The sequence below is a fragment of the Rhinatrema bivittatum genome, chromosome 1 (assembly GCF_901001135.1).
Source record: "Rhinatrema bivittatum chromosome 1, aRhiBiv1.1, whole genome shotgun sequence".
In the NCBI taxonomy this organism is placed as follows: domain Eukaryota; kingdom Metazoa; phylum Chordata; class Amphibia; order Gymnophiona; family Rhinatrematidae; genus Rhinatrema; species Rhinatrema bivittatum.
This window is the reverse complement of record NC_042615.1, coordinates 37,900,023-37,923,644: the sequence shown is the minus strand read 5'-3', so window position 1 is coordinate 37,923,644 and position 23,622 is coordinate 37,900,023. Positions and strand designations below refer to the sequence as shown.

At 47.5% G+C, this 23,622-nt stretch overlaps 1 protein-coding gene across 1 annotated transcript in view; it reads left to right on the top strand.

Moving 5' to 3' along the window:
- CLGN (calmegin) overlaps nucleotides 1-23,622 on the top strand; it is a 629,426-nt gene that overhangs the window by 525,828 nt on the left and 79,976 nt on the right. The window contains 1 exon segment of the mRNA XM_029603388.1: nucleotides 13,541-13,660. Coding sequence (XP_029459248.1) covers nucleotides 13,541-13,660 — 120 coding nt within the window.

The following is a 23,622-nucleotide window of genomic DNA, read 5'->3' as shown; positions in this document are numbered from 1 at the left end:
GAGTTGGGCCTCAGACTTTTATTATTTTACTTTGCTAACGCTTATTGCTACATACCAGACTGAAGTGAGACCCCTGTGGCAGGGAATATCATGGCATGCCGGGCATGCTCAGTAGCCTCGGGCAGCCAGTTAAAAGCTTCTAGAAACTTGCCAGAAGTTTTTCCCGCTTAAGGGCTCCGTGAGTGACGTCACCCATATGTGAGGACTACATCCTGCTGTCCTGGGATAACACCTATTACAAGGTAAACAATTTTGCTTTCTCCTGTGCGCTGTATGGTAAGCCACGGCTGCATTTTTGCGTGCTTTTCTGCGTGTTCGGCTGCCTTCTACAGGAGCGTCAGTGTGCGCAGGTGCATCTGGCTGTGCGTCCAAATTGTGAACCCAGTTTCTTTTGGGTGCACTGCCTGTGCGCACCTTCTCACACTTATTAGTTGTGTGCCCAACTTTGGCGCGGTGACATTGCACTTAGTTTTGCAGTGCATAGACTTGCTTCACCTATCTTTTGTGACATAAATTTTGTTTGCCTAAATTTTTTCATCATGAATCAGCTGGATGTACATCTTTAGTCACCTGTTAAGCATACTGACGGGCTATTGGCACCAGTGACCAAGAAACCTAATCACCTTTCTCTCTGTGTCACCTGTCATGTGTCAGCACTGCTTAGAGGCTCAGGGTGAATTATCTTACTCTGATTTTACTAAGCCTGGTTCTTCCCTGCCAGATGATGGCCTGGTTAAGGACTTGTCTGGAGGAACGCTGGATCTTGGAACTCCCTTGACTGGTTCCTCAGCAGTGGATGGCAGCTCAAGGGAGACCAATACAAGTGCCTTCTGGTTTTGGTATTGATCCTTCTGCCTTTTCTTGGGTAGAATTTTTTTCAAAGTTTGCAATCCTTTCTTCAGGCACAGTCCTCAGCCACAGTCCAATCCTGTCAGTTCAGATCCTCAGGCAGTGGCCTCTTCCGGTACTATGTTTAAGCGCCAAAGTACACCTCGAGCTGTAGGTGTTTCTGACAGGAATCTGGATGGCACTGAGGATGAGGCAGACCCTGACTCTGGAGGATGGGGAAATTCCTCTGGGACTGGAACTGTATAGGACTATGTTGCAATTCTTTCATAGAGATGAACTGATGGCCTGATTTACCAGACTTTGAAGTGCCTGGTCCAGATTCCATGTCTGAGCCAAAGAAAAATCCCATTTTGGTTTCCTTGCATAAGGCCTCTTGTTTTTTTTCCTATTATGGAAGCCGTTCAAGAATTGATTGATCTTGAATGGGACGCCCGAAAGCAAATTTCAAAGGGGGTCGGACCTTGGAAGTTCGGTATCCCTTGGATCCAGTGGTGAGAGAACATCTGCGTTTTCTAAAAAGTGGATGCGCCTGTCTCTGCCATCTCTAAACAGACTATCATCCACCGTGCATGATAGGAGGATTGAGGCCATTCTTAAGCAAGCATTTGAAGCAGTGGCAATGACATTGCAGATAGCTTCTTGTTGTTTCCTGGTGGCTTGCTCTTGTCTGCTTCTTTCTCAGGAGGTTGATGATTCTGGAGTGAATTCCAGAGCAGTTATGGAACCCACCACTGGAGCGTCAATTGCCTGGAAGCCCAGGCAGTCCGGTTGGCATGCTTGCAGTTCAGCGGCAGAATGCAGGGTCGAGTGGTCCAAGTAATGGACAATGCAATGACGGTGGCTTACATCAATTGTCAGGGAGGAATCAAGAGCCAGTAAGTGTTCCAGGAAATAGCCCAACTTATGGAATGAGTGGAAGGGCATCTCCAGGAGATCTCGGCCTCTCACATTGTAGGAAAAGACAAAGTAAGAGTAGACTTTCTCAGCAGGGAGCATATGGACCCAGGAGAAGTGGGTATTGTTGGACAAGGTGTTTCAGCTGATAGTGGATCACTGGGGAGTTCCATTCTTAGACCTGCTAGCAACTTCTCACAATGCAAAGGTTGCTCGATTCTTGAGTCGCAGGAGAGATCCGGGGTCCTTGGGTATTGATGCTTTCGTGGAGGTCTGGCTGGAAGACAAGCTGCTGTATGCCTGTCCCCTGTGGCCCATGTTGGGCAGAATGTTTGCAGGATCGAAGGCCACAGGGGGACGGTGCTCCTGGTGGCACCAGATTGGCCTATAAGACCATGGAATGCAGATCTGCGAAGACTCCTGGTAGAGACCTCCCTTTGTCTTCCGCAGCACAAGAATTTGTTGCAGCAGAAGCCTGTCCTTCATGAAGATCTGACTCTGTTTTGTCTTACAGTATGGCCCTTGAGAGGGCTTGCTTGTTGAAGCGTAGATATTCTTCTGCGGTGACTGCCATCTTGCTTCGAGCTCATAAGAACATAAGAAAATGCCATACTGGGTCAGACCAAGGGTCCATCAAGCCCAGCATCCTGTTTCCAACAGTGGCCAATCCAGGCCATAAGAACCTGGCAAGTACCCAAAAACTAAGTCTATTCCATGTAACCATTGCTAATGGCAGTGGCTATTCTCTAAGTGAACTTAATAGCAGGTAATGGACTTCTCCTCCAAGAACTCATCCAATCCCCCCCTAAACACAGCCACACCAACTGCACGAACCACACTCTCTGGCAACAAATTCCAGAGTTCAATTGTGCGCTGAGTAAAAAAGAACCCTCTCCGACCAGTTCCAAATGTGCCCCACGCCAACCTCATGGAGTGTCCCCCAGTCCCCCTACCATCCGAAAGAGCAAATAACCGATCCACATCTACCCGTTCCAGACCTCCCATGATCCCAAACACCCCCATCACATCCCCCCTCAGTCGTCTCCTCTCCAAGCTGAAAAGTCCCAACCCCCTCAGTCCCTCCTCATAGGGGAGCTGTTCCATTCCCCCTATCATTTTGGTAGCCCTTCTCCGTACCCTCTCCATCGCAACCACACCTTTCCTGAGATGCGGCGACCAGAACCGCACACAGCATTCAAGGTGCGGTCCCACCATGGAGCGACACAGAGGCATCACGACATCCTCCGTTCCATCCACCATTCCCCCTCCAACAATTCCCAACATTCTGCCCGCTCCCCTGACTGCCGCAGCACACCGAACCGACGACTCCAATGCGCCATCCACCACGACACCCAGATCTCCCTCCTGGGTTGTAGCACCCAACATGGAACCCAACATCGTGCAACTACAGCATGGGCTATCCCTCCCCATATGCACCACCCTGCACTTATCCACACCAAATTTCATCTGCCATTTGGATGCCCAATTTTCCAGTCTCACAAGGTCTTCCTGCAATTTATCACAATCTGCTTGTGATTTAACTACTCTGCACAATTTTGTGTCATCTGCAAATTTGATTATCTCACTCGTTGTATTTCTTTCCAGATCATTTATAAATATATTGAACAGTAAGGGTCCCAATACAGATCCCTTCCACTTCCTTAGCCTATGTTCGGCTTTGGCAGTGTTTGAGGCTTGGTGTGAGGATTGTATTGTTCTTCCTCGTTCAGTTAAGATCCCGCTTATTTTGAATTTTTGCAGGATGGGTTAAATAAAGGGTTGGCCCTTAATTCCTTGACGGTATGGATTGCGGCTCTTGCCTGTTTCAGGGGCGATAGAGGCATTATGACATTTTCCATTTTATTCACTATTCTCTTCCTACTGTGTGCAGTTCTGGTTGCCGCATCTCAAAAAAGATATAGTTGCAATGGAGAAGGTATAGAGAAGGGCAACCAAAATAATAAAGGGGATGGAACAGCTTCCTTATGAGGAAAGGCTAAAAGAGGTTAGGGTTGTTCAGCTTGGGGAAGAGATAGTTGAGGGGGGGGGATATGATAGAGGTTTTAAAATCATGAGAGGTCTATAATGGGTAAATGTGAATTGATTATTTATTCTTTCGGATAATAGAAGGACTAGGGGGCACTCCATGAGATTAGCAAGTAGCACATTTAAAATTAATCACAGAAAGTTATTTTTTACTCTATACACAATTAAGGTCTGGAATTTGTTGCCAGAGGATGTGGTCAGTGCAGTTAGTGTAGCTGGGTTTAAAAAAGGTTTTGATAATTCTTGGAGGAGAAGTCCATTAACTGCTGTTAATCAAGTTGTCTTAAAGAATAGCCACTGCTATTACTGGCATCAGTAGCATGGGATCTACTTAGTGTTTATATACTTGCCAGGTACTTGTAGCCTGGATTGGCCACTGTTGAAAATAGGATGCTGGGCTTGATGGACCCTTGGTCTGACCCAGTGTGGCAATTTCTTATGTTCTTAGTGAAACATCTTGGTCCTCCCTTGCAGTTACTGTTCTTTTGTGGAGGCTGAACCTGGTGTTGGATTTCTTGGTGGGCCCTACGTTTCGATCACTACGTAGCCTTTCCTTGCAATTATTGACCCTGAAAATAGTGTTTCTGGTGGTGATATATTCTGTGAGTCGAATTTCCAAGTTGCAAGCTTGTCTTGCCGGGAGCCGTTCCTTCGGGACTCCAGGAGCTATACAGCTGCATACTGTTCCTTCATTCTTGCCTAAAGTGGTCTTGGATTTTCACTTGAATCATTCCATTTCCTTGCTGTCTTTGAATAAGGAAAGAGATGCGAAAGAATATTGCCTGTTGCATCCCTTGGATGTCAAGAGATATGTCGTGAGGTATCTAGAGGTTTCTATACTTTTCTGAAAGATAAATCACCTGTTTGTCCTTTATGGTGGAGGAAAACAGGGTGAACCAGCATCGTGGGCTACAATAGCTCACTGGATTAAGGAGGTGGTCACGTATGTGGCTGCTGAAAAGCAATCGCCTACTGAGTTTAGGGCTCAGGCAGTGTCACGAGCAGAGGATAGATTGTTGTCTCCCGTCAACATTTGCAAAGTCCTCCTTACACACCTTTTCAAGGTATTATTGTCTGGATGTGTAGGCCCAGGAGGATGCATGTGCAATGTTGACAGGACCACGGGCAGCCTTCCACCCTATTCAGGAGTAGCTTGGGTACATCCCACTGGTCCTGAATCCATCTATCCACATGCTAGGAAATGAGAAATTACTACTTAGCTGATCATTTCCTTTTCTTTGAGGTGGATAGATGGATTCAGCTTCCCACACTTGGCTGCCAAATGATTTTGTGTGATTATCTTCCTGTGTGATAAACTTTCAAAAGGGAAACTTTGATAAAATGAGAAAAATTGTTAGAAAAAAACTGAAAGGAGCAGCTACAAAAGTAAAAAATGTCCAAGAGGCGTGGTCATTGTTAAAAAATACCATTCTAGAAGCACAGTCCAGATGTATTCCACACATTAAGAAAGGTGGAAAGAAGGCAAAACGATTACCGGCATGGTTAAAAGGGGAGGTGAAAGAAGCTATTTTAGCCAAAAGATCTTCATTCAAAAATTGGAAGAAGGATCCAACAGAAGAAAATAGGATAAAGCATAAACATTGGCAAGTTAAATGTAAGACATTGATAAGACAGGCTAAGAGAGAATTTGAAAAGAAGTTGGCTGTAGAGGCAAAAACTCACAGTAAAAACTTTTTTAAATATATCCGAAGCAGAAAGCCTGTGAGGGAGTCAGTTGGACCGTTAGATGATCGAGGGGTTAAAGGGGCACTTAGAGAAGATAAGGCCATCGCGGAAAGATTAAATGATTTCTTTGCTTCGGTGTTTACTGAAGAGGATGTGGGGGAGGTACCCGTAATGGAGAAGGTTTTCATGGGTAATGATTCAGATGGACTGAATCAAATCACGGTGAACCTAGAAGATGTGGTAGGCCTGATTGACAACTGAAGAGTAGTAAATCACCTGGACCGGATGGTATACACCCCAGAGTTCTGAAGGAACTAAAAAAATGAAATTTCAGACCTATTAGTAAAAATTTGTAACTTATCATTAAAATCATCCATTGTACCTGAAGACTGGAGGATAGCAAATGTAACCCCACTATTTAAAAAAGGGGCTCCAGGGGCGATCCGGGAAACTACAGACCGGTTAGCCTGACTTCAGTGCCAGGAAAAATAGTGGAAAGTGTTCTAACATCAAAATCACAGAACATATAGAAAGACATGGTTTAATGGAACAAAGTCAGCATGGCTTTACCCAGGGCAAGTCTTGCCTCACAAATCTGCTTCACTTTTTGAAGGAGTTAATAAACATGTGGATAAAGGTGAACCGGTAGATATAGTATACTTGGATTTTCAGAAGGCGTTTGACAAAGTTCCTCATGAGAGGCTTCTAGGAAAAGTAAAAAGTCATGGGATAGGTGGCGATGTCCTTTCGTGGATTACAAACTGGCTAAAAGACAGGAAACAGAGAGTAGGATTAAATGGGCAATTTTCTCAGTGGAAGGGAGTGGACAGTGGAGTGCCTCAGGGATCTGTATTGGGACCCTTACTGTTCAATATATTTATAAATGATCTGGAAAGAAATACGACGAGTGAGATAATCAAATTTGCAGATGACACAAAATTGTTCAGAGTAGTTAAATCACAAGCAGATTGTGATAAATTGCAGGAAGACCTTGTGAGACTGGAAAATTGGGCATCCAAATGGCAGATGAAATTTAATGTGGATAAGTGCAAGGTGATGCATATAGGGAAAAATAACCCATGCTATAATTACACGATGTTGGGTTCCATATTAGGTGCTACAACCCAAGAAAGAGATCTAGGTGTCATAGTTGATAACACATTGAAATTGTCGGTTCAGTGTGCTGCGGCAGTCAAAAAAGCAAACAATGTTGGGAATTATTAGAAAAGGAATGATGAATAAAACGGAAAATGTCATAATGCCTCTGTATCGCTCCATGGTGAGACCGCACCTTGAATACTGTGTACAATTCTGGTCGCCGCATCTCACAAAAGATATAATTGCGATGGAGAAGGTACAGAGAAGGGCTACCAAAATGATAAGGGGAATGGAACAACTCCCCTATGAGGAAAGACTAAAGAGGTTAGGACTTTTCAGCTTGGAGAAGAGACGACTGAGGGGGGATATGATAGAGGTGTTTAAAATCATGAGAGGTCTAGAACGGGTAGATGTGAATCGGTTATTTACTCTTTCGGATAGTAGAAAGACTAGGGGACACTCCATGAAGTTAGCATGGGGCACATTTAAAACTAATCGGAGAAAGTTCTTTTTTACTCAACGCACAATTAAACTCTGGAATTTGTTGCCAGAGAATGTGGTTCGTGCAGTTAGTATAGCTGTGTTTAAAAAAGGATTGGATAAGTTCTTGGAGGAGAAGTCCACTACCTGCTATTAAGTTCACTTAGAGAATAGCCATTGCCATTAGCAATGGTTACATGGAATAGACTTAGTTTTTGGGTACTTGCCAGGTTCTTATGGCCTGGATTGGCCACTGTTGGAAACAGGATGCTGGGCTTGATGGACCCTTGGTCTGACCCAGTATGGTATTTTCTTATGTTCTTATGTTCTTATGACTACATGTTCCAGGGGATTACTGGTAAGTGTTCTTCCAGTCTGAGCTCAGTGTTTCATGTTAGCTGAGTATTGAAATGGTTATATGATTTTTAATCAATTTTTTTTGCTAGTCTGTCCACAGTTGCTTTTGACGGGGGCACGCCATGAAGTTAGAATGGGGCACATTTAAAACTAATTGGAGAAAGTTCTTTTTTACTCAACGCACAATTAAACTCTGGAATTTGTTGCCAGAGGATGTGGTTAGTGCAGTTAGTATAGCTGTGTTTAAAAAAGGATTGGATAAGTTCTTGGAGGAGAACTCCATTACCTGCTATTAAGTTCACTTAGAGAATAGCCACTGCCATTAGCAATGGTAACATGGAATAGACTTAGTTTTTGGGTACTTGCCAGGTTCTTATGGCCTGGATTGGCCACTGTTGGAAACAGGATGCTGGGCTTGATGGACCCTTGGTCTGACCCAGTATGGCATTTTCTTATGTTCTTATGTTAAGAGAATACTGGCAGTCTAATGTCACTGCAGGAGTATATATATTGTGACATCAGTTTGCTCTGACTCCATCTGCTGGTAGAGGTGAATAACCCACTGGTCCTAAATCCAACTATCCACCTTAAGGAAGAGAAAATTATCAAGTAAAGAGTAATTTCTAATTATGTATACTGAAAATGCCCTCAATATCATCAGTTTGTCATGCTATTAGTTACAACGGGAAATGTGTGTTAGGGTTGCCAACTGTCCTGATTTTTTCCTAACTGTACAGATTTTTGGGATACTGTGCAGAAAAAAGAGGGACTACTAAAATTTTCAGAAATGTCCTGATTTTAGCTGTCCAGCTTCAGATTAGCATCTAATCTACCACTGCAATCATATGTTATAGTGTGAAATTTGGTAACTACTCTATATTCATTGGGGTAGATTTTAAAAAGGTGCGTGCAAGGGGGTGCAGAATTGTGCAACTTGCGCGCGCCGAGGCACGCTGCCTTCCCCCGTTCCTTTCCCCCCCCCCCCCCAGCCCTACTGTAACCCCCCTCAAAAGTTGCGCGCGCCGGCCAACTGCCGACTCGCGATCCCCGGCACAGCAGCAAATATGGCCGCTGTGCTGGGAGCTTGACCCTTCCCCCACCCAACCCCTTTTTTTGCGAGCCCCGAGACTTACATGCGCGTCGCCGGGCCTTTTTAAACTAGGCCTGGCGCGCATAACCCTTTGAAAATCTGGCCCATTATTGGTTGGATACATTGTTTTGTGTCACTTACATAGACTTCAGTCCACAATTTAATAAGATGTCAAAAAAATTTTACAAAACAATAGTTTGGCCCCAGGACTGCTAAAAGCAAACCTTTTTTGGAATAAAGTCCATGATATGAGACCCTAAAATGGTAGGGTTATGAGTAACGTCTGAAAATATTTTTACACAGAAAGGTTGGTGGATGATTGGAATGACCACTTAGTGAAGGTGATAGAGGGAAAAGCAATAACAGTTCAGAAAAGCAAGGGACAAGTACAAAAGATCATTCATTGCGAAGATGTGAAGGGAAAAACCAGAGATCAATTGGGATCTGTGGCACTGTAGCAGGAAGTAAACTGGACAGACTAAATGGGTCCTTATTAGCTATTACTGTATATTCTATGTTTTTGCATTTTCTAATATTGAAGAGTGGCAATAAAAGTTGCATGTGTGAAAACTCCATCAGCAAAGATACTAAACAGCATCTTACAAGTGTTTGGAAATGTGATGGTTGAAAATTGGCAATCCTAATGTGCGCATTTGGTAACAGACTCCTAAAGGAGTTGAATTAACACAGGTTTGAAACTTAGCAGTAGTGCAAATCATCAAGGCATCTATAAATTGAAATTAATGTCCTCCCTGCTAGCTGAGAAACATCAGTAGTTGCAGGCTTCCAAAAAACACATCCAAGTCTTTGTAGCAATCTGTAGTTGACCATATATGCAAGAGTAATAAATGTTGTATAAAGATGGATTAATTCTAAAGGGACATCACTCCAGGAAGTATAGTTGTGCTCATAAGTTTACATACCCTGGCAGGATTTGTAAGATGTGTAGCATTTTAAGAAAACATGAGTGATCAGACAAAATATGCCTGTTATTTTTTATGTGTTTCAAATTAAACAATTTTATGCATCACAGAATAGCACAATCATTAAACAAACCATAGCAAAATCATGTCAGCCTAGGGATATTGGTTAAACCTTACACATACAATTTAGTATGTAGTCTAAAACAAAAATTTTATTAAAGCAAGAATAGGATTTAGTCTATTTTCTGAACTAAAATAGCATTTGTGAGTCATGTGACCATGCTTGGATTCAAACAGATTCTCTAGAGTTTTTTTGGAAAGTCCGAAAGATCTTTTCCATTCATAAATACGCTGAATTAGCTGTTATGTGTATGTAATGTCATCTGGCAGCACTGAATGGACTTGTCTCTCTAAGCTATAGAGCTTTGAGCTCTACTAAGCATGTGCAGGAATTCCTACGTAAGCATTGCTTTTTGAGCCTACTCAGTCATTTTTTTGTCTGAGCTAAAGCATGGATGTGTACTTCATCTCTCCTCTATTTTTCTCTTCAAACTGCATTTTTTCTTCAGAAATCTCCTTCTGCCTCTCCTAGTTGCTTCAGCAGCCACCCAAACAGCATTTTAAATACTACCAAAATAAGAAAAAAGAAGGAAAAAGATACCAGAGTTGAGAATTATTCAGCTCATCATAATGGCAGGCCACAAGGAAAAATTAACCACTGTGAGTGGTTTCAGGAGTTGGCTAATGTTTAAAAATCATGTCCCTTGTAGACAGACACGAACTTTGCTACTGTCTGATCATGGCCAGAAGAATTGTGCAACTTGTGGATAGATGTTCCCACTATCTTCCAGGGAGATGTGTTCCCTTGGACCACGACCCGACTGCAGAGAGGAGCTCCGTGGAAGCTCAGCGGCAGGCAAGATATGTCCAAGCATGGGAAGAGCAGGCTGACCACCTCCCTAACCACTACCGAAGCTGCACACACTGGTAGAGACCCAGCAACGTAATGCTGGTCTCTGGGGTTGCCCTCCAGCCACTTGATAGCCCTTTCGGACCTACTACTAGGGAGTGTCAGATGCGGCAGGATGGACCGAGGTCGAGGACAGGCAATGGTACTGAATCTAGGAACAAGACGGGACCTCGTTCTTGGACTAGGCTTGAAGACTTGGAACAAGGCGAGGATACTTGGAACTTGGAACTCAAACGAGACGAGGACCCTAGGAACTTGGAATTCAGATGAGATGAGGATGTTTGGAACTTGGAATCAAACGAGACGAGGAAACTTGGAACTCAGACGAGACAAGGACACTTGGAAGGCTTACATGAAGACTTGGAACTTGGAAGGACTTCAGACAAGGATTCTTGGAACTTGGAAGGAACAAGGACTCAGGATACTCAAACAGGCACTGCCCCTCAAGGTGCCCTCACAGCCGACGTGGGTTGGTCGCGGACCACCCTGTCCCATGGCGCGCCCTACACAACCTGAAGAGGCTGGTCACGGACCATGCGGAGAGCAGAACAAGCACAAGACTGAGGCTCAGGATGAAGGAGGAATCCGGGCAGTGCTCGAAGACAGGTCCTGCCGGAAGAGGACTCCAGCCACCAGGAAATGGACACCGGATTGATACGAATTTACTCCCAGGAAAGGTCAGCTGGAGACGAGGTCCAAGACAAGCGAAGCTGAACCTGGAGCCAGGAACTGAAGGTACTTCAGGATCAGGATTGGACGAAGGACATCAGGATTGAGACTTGGAACTTGGAACATCAAAATCAGGACTTGGAATACAGGACATCAAGGTCAAGATTTGGAACATCAGGACTGGAACATAGAACATCGGATACGAAAGGACATCTAGACATCTAAGGCATCTGGACATCAGGGACCACTAGGGAAGAGGACAGGGACATCTGGAACATGACAGATGGAGACATCAGAGGGCGGAGAAGTCTGGACATCTGAAGACAAGGGAATGGCTGGACATCCAGAAACAAGGAAACGTCTGGACGTGGAGACATGGAGTCATCAGGACATCTGAAGAAAAGAGGACTGGATCCACTGAGAGACCAGGTCATTGAACAAAGATTAAGACGAAGGTTCAGGAACCATGGACGAAGACGAGTATCAACGAGGAACAGAGTGCCTTGAAGTGAAGAAGGATCACGGAGGACTCCTGGAATGAAGAGCTGGAACTGAAGATCCAGTAGAGGTCCGACTCCATGACCAACTCCCTGGAAAGGCGAAGACTGACTGAAGGCTCAGCCCTTTTGTAATGCTGAAGAGGAAACGACTCTGACATCACAAGGAGGAGCCAGAAGGACTGGCCCTTTAAATCCTGTGGAGAGGCACGGCCCCGCGCCTAAGGAAACATGACTAGGGACAGCGACGACCTGCAGTGAAGGAGAAGCGAGGCCTTGACAGTGACTCTTGCCGTGAAGACAAGCCGAAGGCGTCTCCAGCCGCTGAAGAGAGGACTGAAGACCCCTCTGGGCTCAGGAAACACCAGTGGTGGCTTCCGGGCCGCGAAAAGGAGCTCCGGGGCGGCCTCCCGGCTACAAGAAGAGGAGCAACGATGGCGGCACTCCCTGCCGCAAAAGTGGCTCCATGCTGTGCTGGGACGCGGAAGATGGCGGCCTCCGGGCCGCATGGGAATGGCGTCTGCAGCCTCCTGGCCGCAGGATGGAAGAAAGACATCGGCAGCTCCTGCCGCAATGAAGAGAGGACGTCGGCGGCCTCCTGGCCGCAAGGGAGAGCGCGACAGCAGCGGTTCCAGGCCGCGAGGGAGGCCTGGTTGGCAGCAGCAGCTGCGGAAGAGTCAACGGCCTTCAGGCCGTGAAGGAACGGCAGCTGGGCTGGCGAGGAAGTTAAGAGGCTGCTTGTGGGCTTGTTCCCACAAGCAGAATCATAACAATCGGGCTGATTCAGTAAAAGTCGTGGGAGAGTGGACAAGCAACCCCTCTCCTGTGCATGCATTTCAGGGGGGAAGAAGATGCAAATTAGGGCCCATGGTAAAAAGAGGCGCTAGGGACACTAGCGCGTCCCTAGCACCTCCTTTTTGACAGGAGCGGCGGCTGTCAGCGGGTTTGACAGCCAACGCTCAATTTTTATGGCGTCTGTTCTCAAGCCCGCTGACAGCAACGGGTTCGGAAAACGGACGCTGGCTAAATTGAGCATCCATCTTCCAACCCGCGGGCCATGGGCAGATTTAACTTTTTTTTTTTTTTTAAATTTTTAATTTTTTTTTTTTTTTGGGTCCTCTGACTTAATATCGCTATATTAATTCAGAGGGTGTACAGAAAAGCAGTTTTTTCTGCTTTTCTGGACACTTTCCTGGTGCCAGCTGAAATTAACTCCTGCCTTTGGCAAGCGTTAATTTCTGAAAGTAAAATGTACGCCTTGGCTGCACATTTTACTTTCTGATTCGCGCGGGAATAATTAATAGGGCCATCAACATGCATTTGCATGTTGCAGGCGCTATTAGTTTCGGGGAGGTTAGATGCGCGTTTTCGACGCACCATTACCCTTACTTACTGTATAAGGGGTAATAGCTAGCACGTCGAAAACGCGCATCCAAACCCGGGCTAACAGTGGAGTGCACTGTACTGTATCGGCCCGAATATTAACAGTGAAAACAATTGTTTCTTCTCAAAAAATGCTTGTCGGAGAACGCATCTAGAGGACAATTTTCAAAGACTTTTACGCAGGTAAACTGTTTATTCAAGTAAAAATGCCTTTTGAAAAATGCTCATCCTTCTCAAGTGTGGGTGAAACAATGCATGTAATTTCACATTATGTATACTTTTCCTCTCAGGGAAATGGAGCAAGGATGGCAAAGTACACCAAGGGGGTTTCATTTTGAAATACTACAACGTACTTTACTGTGTTTAATTTGCACTTCAAAGCAGGTGGAAAGTACACAGGTATATAAGTAACCTAGTCTCTACCAGCCTCAAATTTTCCACAGAGAGTTTCCCTTTGAAAGTAAACTTGCAGTTCAAGACCTGCAAGCTCTTCGCAATGTTTAAAAATTTCCCCCCTTACTATTCTGTAAGTGTTATAATATGAGAAATGCTAATGAAAAATTTGATTTATTGAGAGGGTGTTTTTTTTTTTCCTTAGCCCGGCATGTTTAGTCAATTGTTGACTGCAGCAGAAGAGCGCCCATGGCTTTGGATTATTTACATTCTGACTGCAGGATTACCCTTAGGGCTGATTATGTTATTTTGTTGGCCACGAAAGGTAAAGACAAATGGATTTTCTATATAGTCCCTTTTCATATTAAAAAGTAGTACTGGGTAGATTATGACAAATATCCACTGGCTTCTTTCCTGGCTCTTTTACACCTTCTTACTAGAACCTCTATATATTGCTGAATTTTCATAATCTCTGAAATAGCTGAGGCCAGCTGTCTATTTTTCCTATTTCATATGTGGGGGGGGGTTTCTTTTGGAAATTAAAATGTTTTCTAGTTAATTTAGTATTCATGAAAGGTGAATTGATATTTGTAGAAGTCCTCCATGTATCTACAGAACAAGTGCAGATTAAGAAGTGTCCATATTAATTTTCTCATGTTTCTATGCCAGTGTACCCTTCTACCTTGCTCTGGACATATTATATCTGAAATGAATAGGGTAATCTCCATGCCTGTTTAATCTTTATAATATCTACTGAGACTCCCAACAAATCAAATTTTAATAGTGTTTAATTTTAATTTTGTGATAATCCACTAAACCATCAGTCTCCTGTAAATGTTTGATAGTAACTATATGGAGAGGTAAGGACCAGTACAACAGGACAATTTAGATTAATAATAGAGAATTTAGTTCCTGAACATACCTGGATCAGTCCAGACCAGCGGGTTATGCATCCCTACCTACCAGCAGATGGCAGCAGAGAGCAAACTTTGAGTCTGTGCCCTATAATCGAGAATTCCACCTGCAGCCCCTCAGTATTTCTCTACCGCCAGCAGATGGTAGAGGTGCATACCTGCGGTCCAGAATGATTTGGCGTTCAGAGATTTTCTGCTCATCAGGGTCGCTAGGTCTTGTTTCTGAGACCATCCCTTGGATTGAGCTGGGCGAACGGGGGATTGGATATCCCTGGCGGTGCTAGCCTGCTACTTCCGAGGCCCCTGTTAGCCAGGGGAGAAGTTTAACAGGCAACCCAAGGATAAGCCTGCCAATCCCTCGAAAAGATCCCGAGGGACTCAGGAAGATTCCTCTCAGGGATCATCTCAGCCAAAGAGGCCCCCGTTTGTCTGTGTAGAGGTGAATCAGAAGGATCCTGTAGATTCTGATGACCCGCAGGGCGATGGCTCTTCCTCTCCAGGGGCAGATCCAGAAGGGGACCTGGATGTGGATCATTTCCCAGATCTGGATCAACCTAAGGATGATCAAAAATTTTTGGAGCCTGCCTCTGAGGGTGATGACCCTCCAATTATTCATCTTTTCAAAACAGAGGAGCTGTGTCCCCTTTCCCCCAGGTTCTGGAAGAACTGGAGGTCAAAGTGTCTCAGGAGGAGTCTGACAAAGAGGGAGTGAACCCAGTCCTGGATGGTCTTCGGGGGCCTGCCAGTGCCTTCCCTATCCCAAAGAAGATTCAAAAGCTCATTAGCTGGGAGTGGGATTTCCCCGGACTCGGGTCTCAAGGTGGGAAGGGCAATGATTAAGCTGTATCTGCTGTTGGAGGAGCATCTTGATCGCCTCAAGACGCTCAAGGTGGATGCGGCAGTTTTCACGATCACCAAGAAAACCACAATTTCAGTTACGGGAGCAGCCACTCTCAAAGACATTCAGGATCGCAAGCTTGAAATGCAAATTAAACATTTGTTTGAGGTCTCTTCCTTGGGACTTCGAGCAGCCATCTGTGCGAGTATGATGCAACGTGCCTGTTTATGTTTGGTCCAGAAGCCTCAAGACCCGTCATCCTCTGGCCACTTGTCTCTGGTTCAAACAGCTTGTCTAGAGGCAGGAATAGCCTACATGGCGGATACTTTGTACGACCTAATACGCAAGGCCGCACGGGGTATGGTATCGGCGCTGCGTCTCCTCGCTCTGTAATTGATGGTGGACATTTCATCCAAGACTCAGTTGTGTAAACTTCCCTTTAAGGGAAAGCTGCTCTTCGGGGAGGATCTTGATCAGCTTATGAAGTCCCTTGGGGAGACCAAGGGGAACAGGTTACAAGAACATAGGAAGAGCTCAAAAAAATCTTTTGCGACTTGTCCCCGCTTTCAGGGAGGCATGCAGATTTTGTCACAGGAAGGGGGCTCCCTCCTCGGGTGCTAAGCAGTCATCAAACCACCAACGCTCCTTTCGTTGGGCCAGCGGGTCATCCAGAGACTGTTCCAGTCGCAGAGCCGCAACTGGCAAGTTGACTCAATGAAATCAGGCTCGCCCAGTCCTCAGTTGTGGTGGTCAGGGCAGGTTGTCCCGGTTTTACGAGGAGTGAGCCAGGATCACCTCCGACCAGTGGGTTGTGGAGGTTATTCGTCATGGCTTTGCCTTAGAATTTTCTCAGCCTCTCAAGGAGTCCTTTCTGGAGTCTCATTGCATTTCCCAAAGCAAACGGGAGGCAGTACAGGGGACGCTTCAAAGACTGCTCTAGCTGGAAGCCATTATCCCGGTGTGCCCCCAGGCGAGCAAGGTCGCGGACGGTATTCCATTTACTTTGTGGTCCCAAAGAAAAAGGGCACCTTCCATCCCATTCTAGACCTGCAGAAGATGAACTGAAGTTTATACGTTCCCAGGTTCGGATGGAAGCTCTGCGCACAGTGGGGTAGATTTTCAAAAACCGCAAATAGGCGTACTTTTGTTGGCGCTCCAGGCGCCAACAAAAGTACGCTGGATTTCAGTAGATACGCGCGTAGCCGCTGAAATCCGGGATCGGCGCGCGCAAGGCTATCGATTTCGTATAGCCGGCGCGCGCCAAGCCGCGCAGCCTACCCCCGTTCCCTCCGAGGCCGCTCCGAAATCGGAGCGGCCTCGGAGGGAACTTTCTTTTGCCCTCCCCTCACCTTCCCCTCACCTTCCCCTACCTAACCCACCCGCCCGGCCCTGTCTAAACCCCCCCCCTTACCTTTGTTGGGGGATTTACGTCTCCCGGAGGGAGAAGTAAATCCCCGCGCGCCAGCGGGCCGCTAGCGAGCCGGGACGCGATCTGGGGGCAGGTCCGGAGGGCGCGGCCACGCCCCCGGGCCGCCCCGGGCTGTAGCCATGCCCCCGGGCCCGCCCCCGGAACGCTCCCAACACGCCCCGAAAACGCCTCGCGGTTCGGGCACGCCCCCCGACACGCCCCCTCCGAAAACCCCGGGACTTACGCGAGTCCCAGGGCTCTGCGCAAGCCGGTAGGCCTATGTAAAATAGGCTTACCGGCGCGCAGGGCCCTGCTCGCCTAAATCCGCCCGGATTTGGGCGGATTTAGGCGAGCAGGGCTCTTAAAATCCGCCCCAGTGATTGCCGCGGTCCACAAAGGTGAGATCCTGGTATCCTTGGATCTTACGGAGGCATACTTACACATTCCCATTTGGGAGGATTATCAAAGGTTCCTCAGGTTCAAGGTGCTCGGACATCATTACCAGTTCCGGACTTTCCCGTTCGGATTGGCCACAGCTCCTTGCACCTTCACGAAGGTCATGATTGTGGTAGCAGCGTTCTTGCAGAAGGATGGAATTCTGGTGCATCCATACCTGGACTACTGGCTTATCCGTGCCAAGTCAGAGAAGGTGTGTTCACATTCAATACACCGGGTGATGCAGGTCCTGGAAACCTTAGGGGTAGATTTTCAGACGAGCGCGAACAGCCTACTTTTGTTTGCGCTCCAGGCGCAAACAAAAGTACGCTGGATTTTAGTAGATACGCGCGTAGTCGCGCGTATCTACTAAAATCCTGGATCGGCGCGCGCAAGGCTATCGATTTTGTATAGCCTGCGCGCGCCGAGCCGCGCTGCCTCCCCCCGTTCCCTCCAAGGCCGCTCCGAAATCGGAGCGGCCTTGGAGGGAACTTTCCTTTGCCCTCCCCTCACCTTCCCCTCCCTTCCCCTACCTAACCCACCCGCCCGGCCCTGTCTACACCCCCCCCTTACCTTTGTCGGGGGATTTACGCCTCCCGGAGGGAGACGTAAATCCCCGCGCGCCAGCGGGCCTGCTGCGCGCCGGGCCGCGACCTGGGGGCGGGTACGGAGGGCGCGGCCACGCCCCCGGGCCGTAGCCACGCCCCGTACCCGCCCCCAAAACGCTGCCGACACGCCCCCGGAACGCCGCGGCGACCGGGCCCGCCCCCCGACACGCCCCCGACACGCCCCCCTCCGAGAACCCCGGGACTTACGCGAGTCCCGGGGCTCTGCGCGCGCCGGGAGGCCTATGTAAAATAGGCTTCCCGGCGCGCAGGGCCCTGCTCGCCTAAATCCGCCCGGTTTTGGGCGGATTTAGGCGAGCAGGGCTCTGAAAATCTACCCCTTAGGTTGGGTGATCAACGTGGCAAAGAGTCACCCGACCCCGTCCCTGTCGTTGGAATATCTGGGCGCGCACTTCAATACTCTGATTGGCACGGTTGCCCTGATCCAGGACCGGATATCCAAGTTGCAGGACCAAGTTTGTCGACTGCTTCGCCTTCCAGTTCCAAGGGTCTGGGACTACTTGCAAGTCCTGGGGTCCATGGCTTTGACCCTGGAGCTGGTGCCTTGGGCCTTCGCTCGTATGCGTCTCCTCCACAGGACCCTGTTGTCCCGCTGGAACCCAGTGTCGGAACTGTTTCACATACCATTGCTCCTTCTGGAGGAAGCCAGAACCAGCTTGGAGTGGTGGCTAACAAAGGCCAATCTGCAGAAGGGTATGCCCTCAAAGTTCCGGGTTGGGTCCAGGGGCGGATGGTAAGGATCTTCTCGGACAGTATGATGATGGTTGCTTATGTCATTCACCAGGGAGGCACCAAGAGCCAGGCCGTGGCTCGGGAAGCTCAGTTGCTATTTATGTGGGCGGAGAGCTACCTCCAGGGGATTACAGCCTCCCACATGGCAGGAGTAGACAACGTTCAGGCCGACTTCTTAAGTCGTCAGCAACTGGATCCAGGGGAATGGACATTGTCCCAGGGCGCGTGGAACCGCATTTGTGCCCGGTAGGGGACACCTCCGTTGGATCTCATGACAACAGCAGCCAACACAAAGACCACAAGATTCTTCAGTTGCAGAAGCAAAAGAGGCTCGGTAGAGCTGGATGTTCTAGTACTCTCGTGGCCAGGATATCTGCTCTACGTGTTTCCACCGTGGCTGCTCATAAGTCGCGTTTTCAGGCGCATAGAGGCAGATCCTGGGACGGTGGTTCTGGTGGCACCAGAGTGGCCACGTCGTCCGTGGTTCACGGATCTGATGTTTCTGTCGGTGGATGGACCCCTTCCACTGGCTCATTTGCCAGGCCTCCTGCACCAAGGTCCCATCTTTTCGGATCGGGAGGATCACTTTTGTCTTGCGGCTTGGCTTTTGAGAGGTGACGCTTGTGCATGAGAGGCTATTCGGAGCAGGTGATTTCTACCCTTCTCCAATCCAGAAGGCTTGCCACTTCGATGGCCTATGTCAGGGTCTAGAAGGTGTTTGAATCCTGGTGTGATCAACAAGGCTGGGATCCCCTTGTCATGTCCGTGCCTCAGATCTTGGGTTTTTTGCAGCAGGGGTTAGCCAAGGGTGTTGTGTTTAACTCTATTCGGGTTCAAGTGTTGGCCCTAGGCTATCTCAGGGGTAAAGTACAGGGGGAGAATTTGGCCTCTCACTCTGACGTCCTCCGTTTTTTGAAATGGGTGAAGCATTTGAAGCCCCTTCTATGGAAACTGTGTCTGGAATGGAGTCTCAATTTGGTCTTATGAGCTTTTTGTGAGGACCCCTATGAACCCTTGAATCGAGCTTCTCTGAAATTTCTGATGCTAAAGGCAGTTTTTCTGGTGGTGGCTATTTGCTCGGCGAGAAGAATTTTGGAACTCCAAGCTCTCTCATGTCATGATCACGGAGCGGAAGGATGGAGGGCTGCTATTTCCAAAAAAAACAAAAAAATAAAAACAGGGGTGGGTAAGATTATGGGGCAAGGGGGTGGCCTGCTTGTTGCAGCGGTTGCTACCCCCAATTGAGCTGGATGTCACTTGGATGCAGATTCAAAGATGCTCTCTAAATTGGGTGGAGGGGAATTAGGGCTGGAGGGTACTGGAAGCCAATAGTAACAGGTGGGAGAGAGAAAAAGGGGGAAAAAAATGGATAAAGTGCGTAGCTTGCTGGGCAGACTTGATGGGCCATTTGGTCTTCTTCTGCCGTCATTTCTATGTTTCTATGATACATTTTTACAAATTGATGATGATAGAGTGTCCTTGCATGTGGTCCTGCCTTCTTGCCGAAAGTGGTTTCTGACTTTCATGTGAATCAGATGGTGGAATTGCCAGGATTTCCGGCGTGGTCTCGGGATCCAACGATGGGGAGGGATCTCCATCTTTCGGATGTGAGGCAAGCTCTCTTACATTACCTCAAGGTCACTAACTCCTTCTGGCGATCGGATCATCTCTTTGTGGCCTTTGGTAGAACCAAGAAAGGGTGAAAAGTGTCTAAGGCTACCTTAGCCTGTTGATTGAAAGAAGCTATTTCCGCGGCTTACGTTATCAAGGGTCGTCCAGTACCCTAGGGCCTGAAGGCGCATTCTACGAGAGCTCAGGCAACTTCGTGGGCAGAGTACCAATTGTTTTCTCCCCAAGAGATTTGTAGGGACCGCAGTGTGGTTCTCTCTTCATATTTTCACCAAGTATTACCGTTTGGATGTTCAGGCTCCTACTTTTGGCAAAAGTGTGCTGAGAAGCGGGTCTTTTGGGTTCCCGCCCAGTATAGGTGTGCTTTGGTACATCCTGCTGGTCTGGACTGATCTGGGTATGTTCAGGAAAGGAAAATTGGTTCTTACCTGCTAATTTTCATTCCTGTAATACCACAGATCAGTCCAGAGGCCCACCCTGGTATTCATACCGAAAGACTGAATTTCTGGTGTCTGGCTTGCATTCAGAAATGTTGACATTTAAGTAACCAAGTTCGTTAAGGCAATATTTTGCATAACTGTTGAACATTTTTTGAGGACCTTAGCGGTCTAGTCCTGTTTTTAGAGGTATCCATGCTGGGATCTTATTTTATCCCAGGACAAGCAGGATGCTAGTCCTCACATATGGGTGACGTCATTCACGGAGCCCTTAAGCGGGAAAAACTTCTGGCAAGTTTCTAGAAGCTTTTAACTGGCTGCCTGAGGCCACTGAGCATGCCCGGCATGCCATGATATTCCCTGCCACAGGGGTCTCACTCCAGTCTTCTTTTTTCCGCGCTGCTAGCTGCATCGCGGTTCATAGGAGCCCCGTGAGTTACCTCACAACTATAAAAGTTTATATATCGCTTTTTTGCCCGTTATGGGTCTCGCTCGGTTTGTCACCGGCTGGTGACAAACACCATATACTTTTTCCGCTAAAGAAAGTCCGAATTCATCGACGGATGTCGACTGAGAAAACTTCGGGATTCAAAAAATGTCCGGCCTGCAACCGGACTATGTCTATTACGGACCCGCACGTCGAGTGCATTCGCTGTCTTGGTGGTGACCATGACATCGCATCTTGTGCCCAATGCCAAGAAATGACGGTGAAAGGTAGGAAACTTCGCCATGAAAAGATGGCTCAGATTTTTCAAATTCAAACATCGCCATCGCCGACAACTTCCACTAAATCCTCACCGGTGGGCATAACAAAAAAGATATTGATAAAGAAAAGGATCCCGGAGGGTTCGGGGGATGCCTCTTCGCCAACACCATCCGCGGCATCGTCAAAATCAGTATCTGATGTTCGCCCAAAACATAAACACCGAAGGCACCATTCAATTCCTCCATTGCCACCGCCGGAGGAACCGGTACCTAAACAACGGAAGCTATCATCGACCTCCGTAACATCCGCAGGGGAATTGATGCCATCGACTTCTGTGACAGACTTAACCGCTTTGATTAAGCAAATAGTCACTGATGCCCTGAAGGAGAAGATACCGGCGTCATCGCCAATGCCGACCCTAGGGTCGATGCCGACCGCCGGGTCGATGCCGACTTCTCAGTCGATGCCGGCCACCGGGCCGATGCCGATGGGCCAATCGATGCCGACTATCGAGTCGATGCCGTCCTCGATCTCGATGCCGGTGCCACCATCGATCTCGATGCCGATGCCGGCTACAGCGTCTGCATTAACAACCCTGTCTATGCCCGTAGATTTGCCGAGCTGTTCTTCAACGATGCCGGCTACTCAACCGATATCAGCAGCCTCATCGTCGATCCAAATGCCGGAGCCATCGATGGAATCAATTATTTCACAAACCTCGATATCCACAATGGCTTCCAGGCCCATCTCCTCAATGATTCCCATTTCAATGTTTTCATTCCTGACTTCATCAGTGCCAACTACTTCACAGTTAACACCTCATTACACCCTAGCTCCAACTAGAGCTCCTGACCAGAGAAAATTTCATCATCAAAGAAGGCATCAGGAAAATCTAAGCACATTTCCATGCATGCTCCAGAAGTTTCTTCTGAAAGAAGATTGCATGCCATACTTACAAAAAGGTATCATGACCTTTTAGCATCCTTGCCTACACAGCCTGAAGAAGAAAGGGAAGGTGAAGTCAGTGATGGCTCACCTGACAATCAAGATCCTTTACAAGGCCCATCTGGAGTGTCACCATCTAGAGGGCTAGAAACTCATCAATACCAGCCCACATCAGACACATGGTCGGATACGCAGTCTGAGCATTCTTCAGAAGATTTTTTATCTGAAAATACTCCGCCTCAGGCTAAGAAACAGTCCCCTCCACAGGACTTATCGTTTTCCTCTTTCATCCAGGAGATGTCAGAATCCATCCCATTTCAACTCCAAGCTGAAAAAGATGAACGACAACAGACACTGGAGATACTACAATTTGTAGATCCCCCAAAACATAATTTGGCTATCCCAGTGCATGAAGTGCTGTTGCAACTTCAACAAAGAATTTGGGAACACCCTTGTACAACCCCTGGAGTAAACAGGAGAGTGGACTCCACGTATTTAGTGCAAGCAGCCCCAGGTTTTGAAAAACCTCAACTTCCGCACAACTCATTAGTAGTAGAATCTGCTCAAAAGAAATCACGCAGATCCAGAACGCATGCCTCTATCTCTCCTGGGAAGGATAACAGATTCCTAGACCTTATGGGAAGAAAGATTTATCAAGGAGATATGCTGAATTCAAAGATTGCTGCATACCAGCTGTATATGACGCAGCACCAGAGAAATCTCTGGAAACAGATAGAAGAATTTCTCCCATCCCTGCCTCAACAACAGCAAGAGGCGGCACAACAAATTGTTCAAAAAGGTCTAGATGCTGGGAAGCACGAGGTACGAGCAGCGTATGATGCTTTCGAAACCTCTTCCAGAACTGCGGCATCTGGCATCAGTGCACGAAGATGGGCCTGGCTGAAGGCTTCGGATTTACGTCCTGAAGTACAGGACAAATTAGTGGACTTGCCGTGCCAAGGTGATAATTTGTTCGGCACAAAAGTGCAAGACGCTGTGGCACAACTTCGTGAACACTCTGAAACCTTAAAGCAGCTCTCCACTTTGTCACATGACACTGCTTCTCATCCAACCCGCAGGCCGCCACGTAGGGACACAAAGCGTCCTTTCTACAGGCCCAAAAGATATTATCCTCAAGCCTCTAGATCACGGCCTACAAGGACTCAACGTCCTCAGCAACGACAGCAACGAGCTGCAAGGCCACAGCCTCTGCCTCAAACAGCTTCCACCTCTGGTTTTTGAAAGCCATCCCAGAGGGCAGAGCCAACCACCCAACCCTTATCCAGAATTACCAGTTGGGGGGAGAATTTCCCAATTTTACACAGAATGGGGAAACATTACAACAGATCAGTGGGTCTTATCCATAGTACATCAAGGTTACCGCCTAGACTTCACATCTCTCCCTCAGGAGTTTCCACCACAAAACTCCTATCTCGAACACATTCCTCAATTACAAACAGAATTATCTGCTCTTCTGAAAGCAAAAGCTGTGGAACACGTACCACACACTCAGAAGGGAAGAGGATTCTATTCCTGGTATTTCCTCATTCCAAAGAAAACCGGAGGCCTTCGTCCCATTCTAGATCTCAGAAATCTCAACAAATTTCTAAGGAAAGA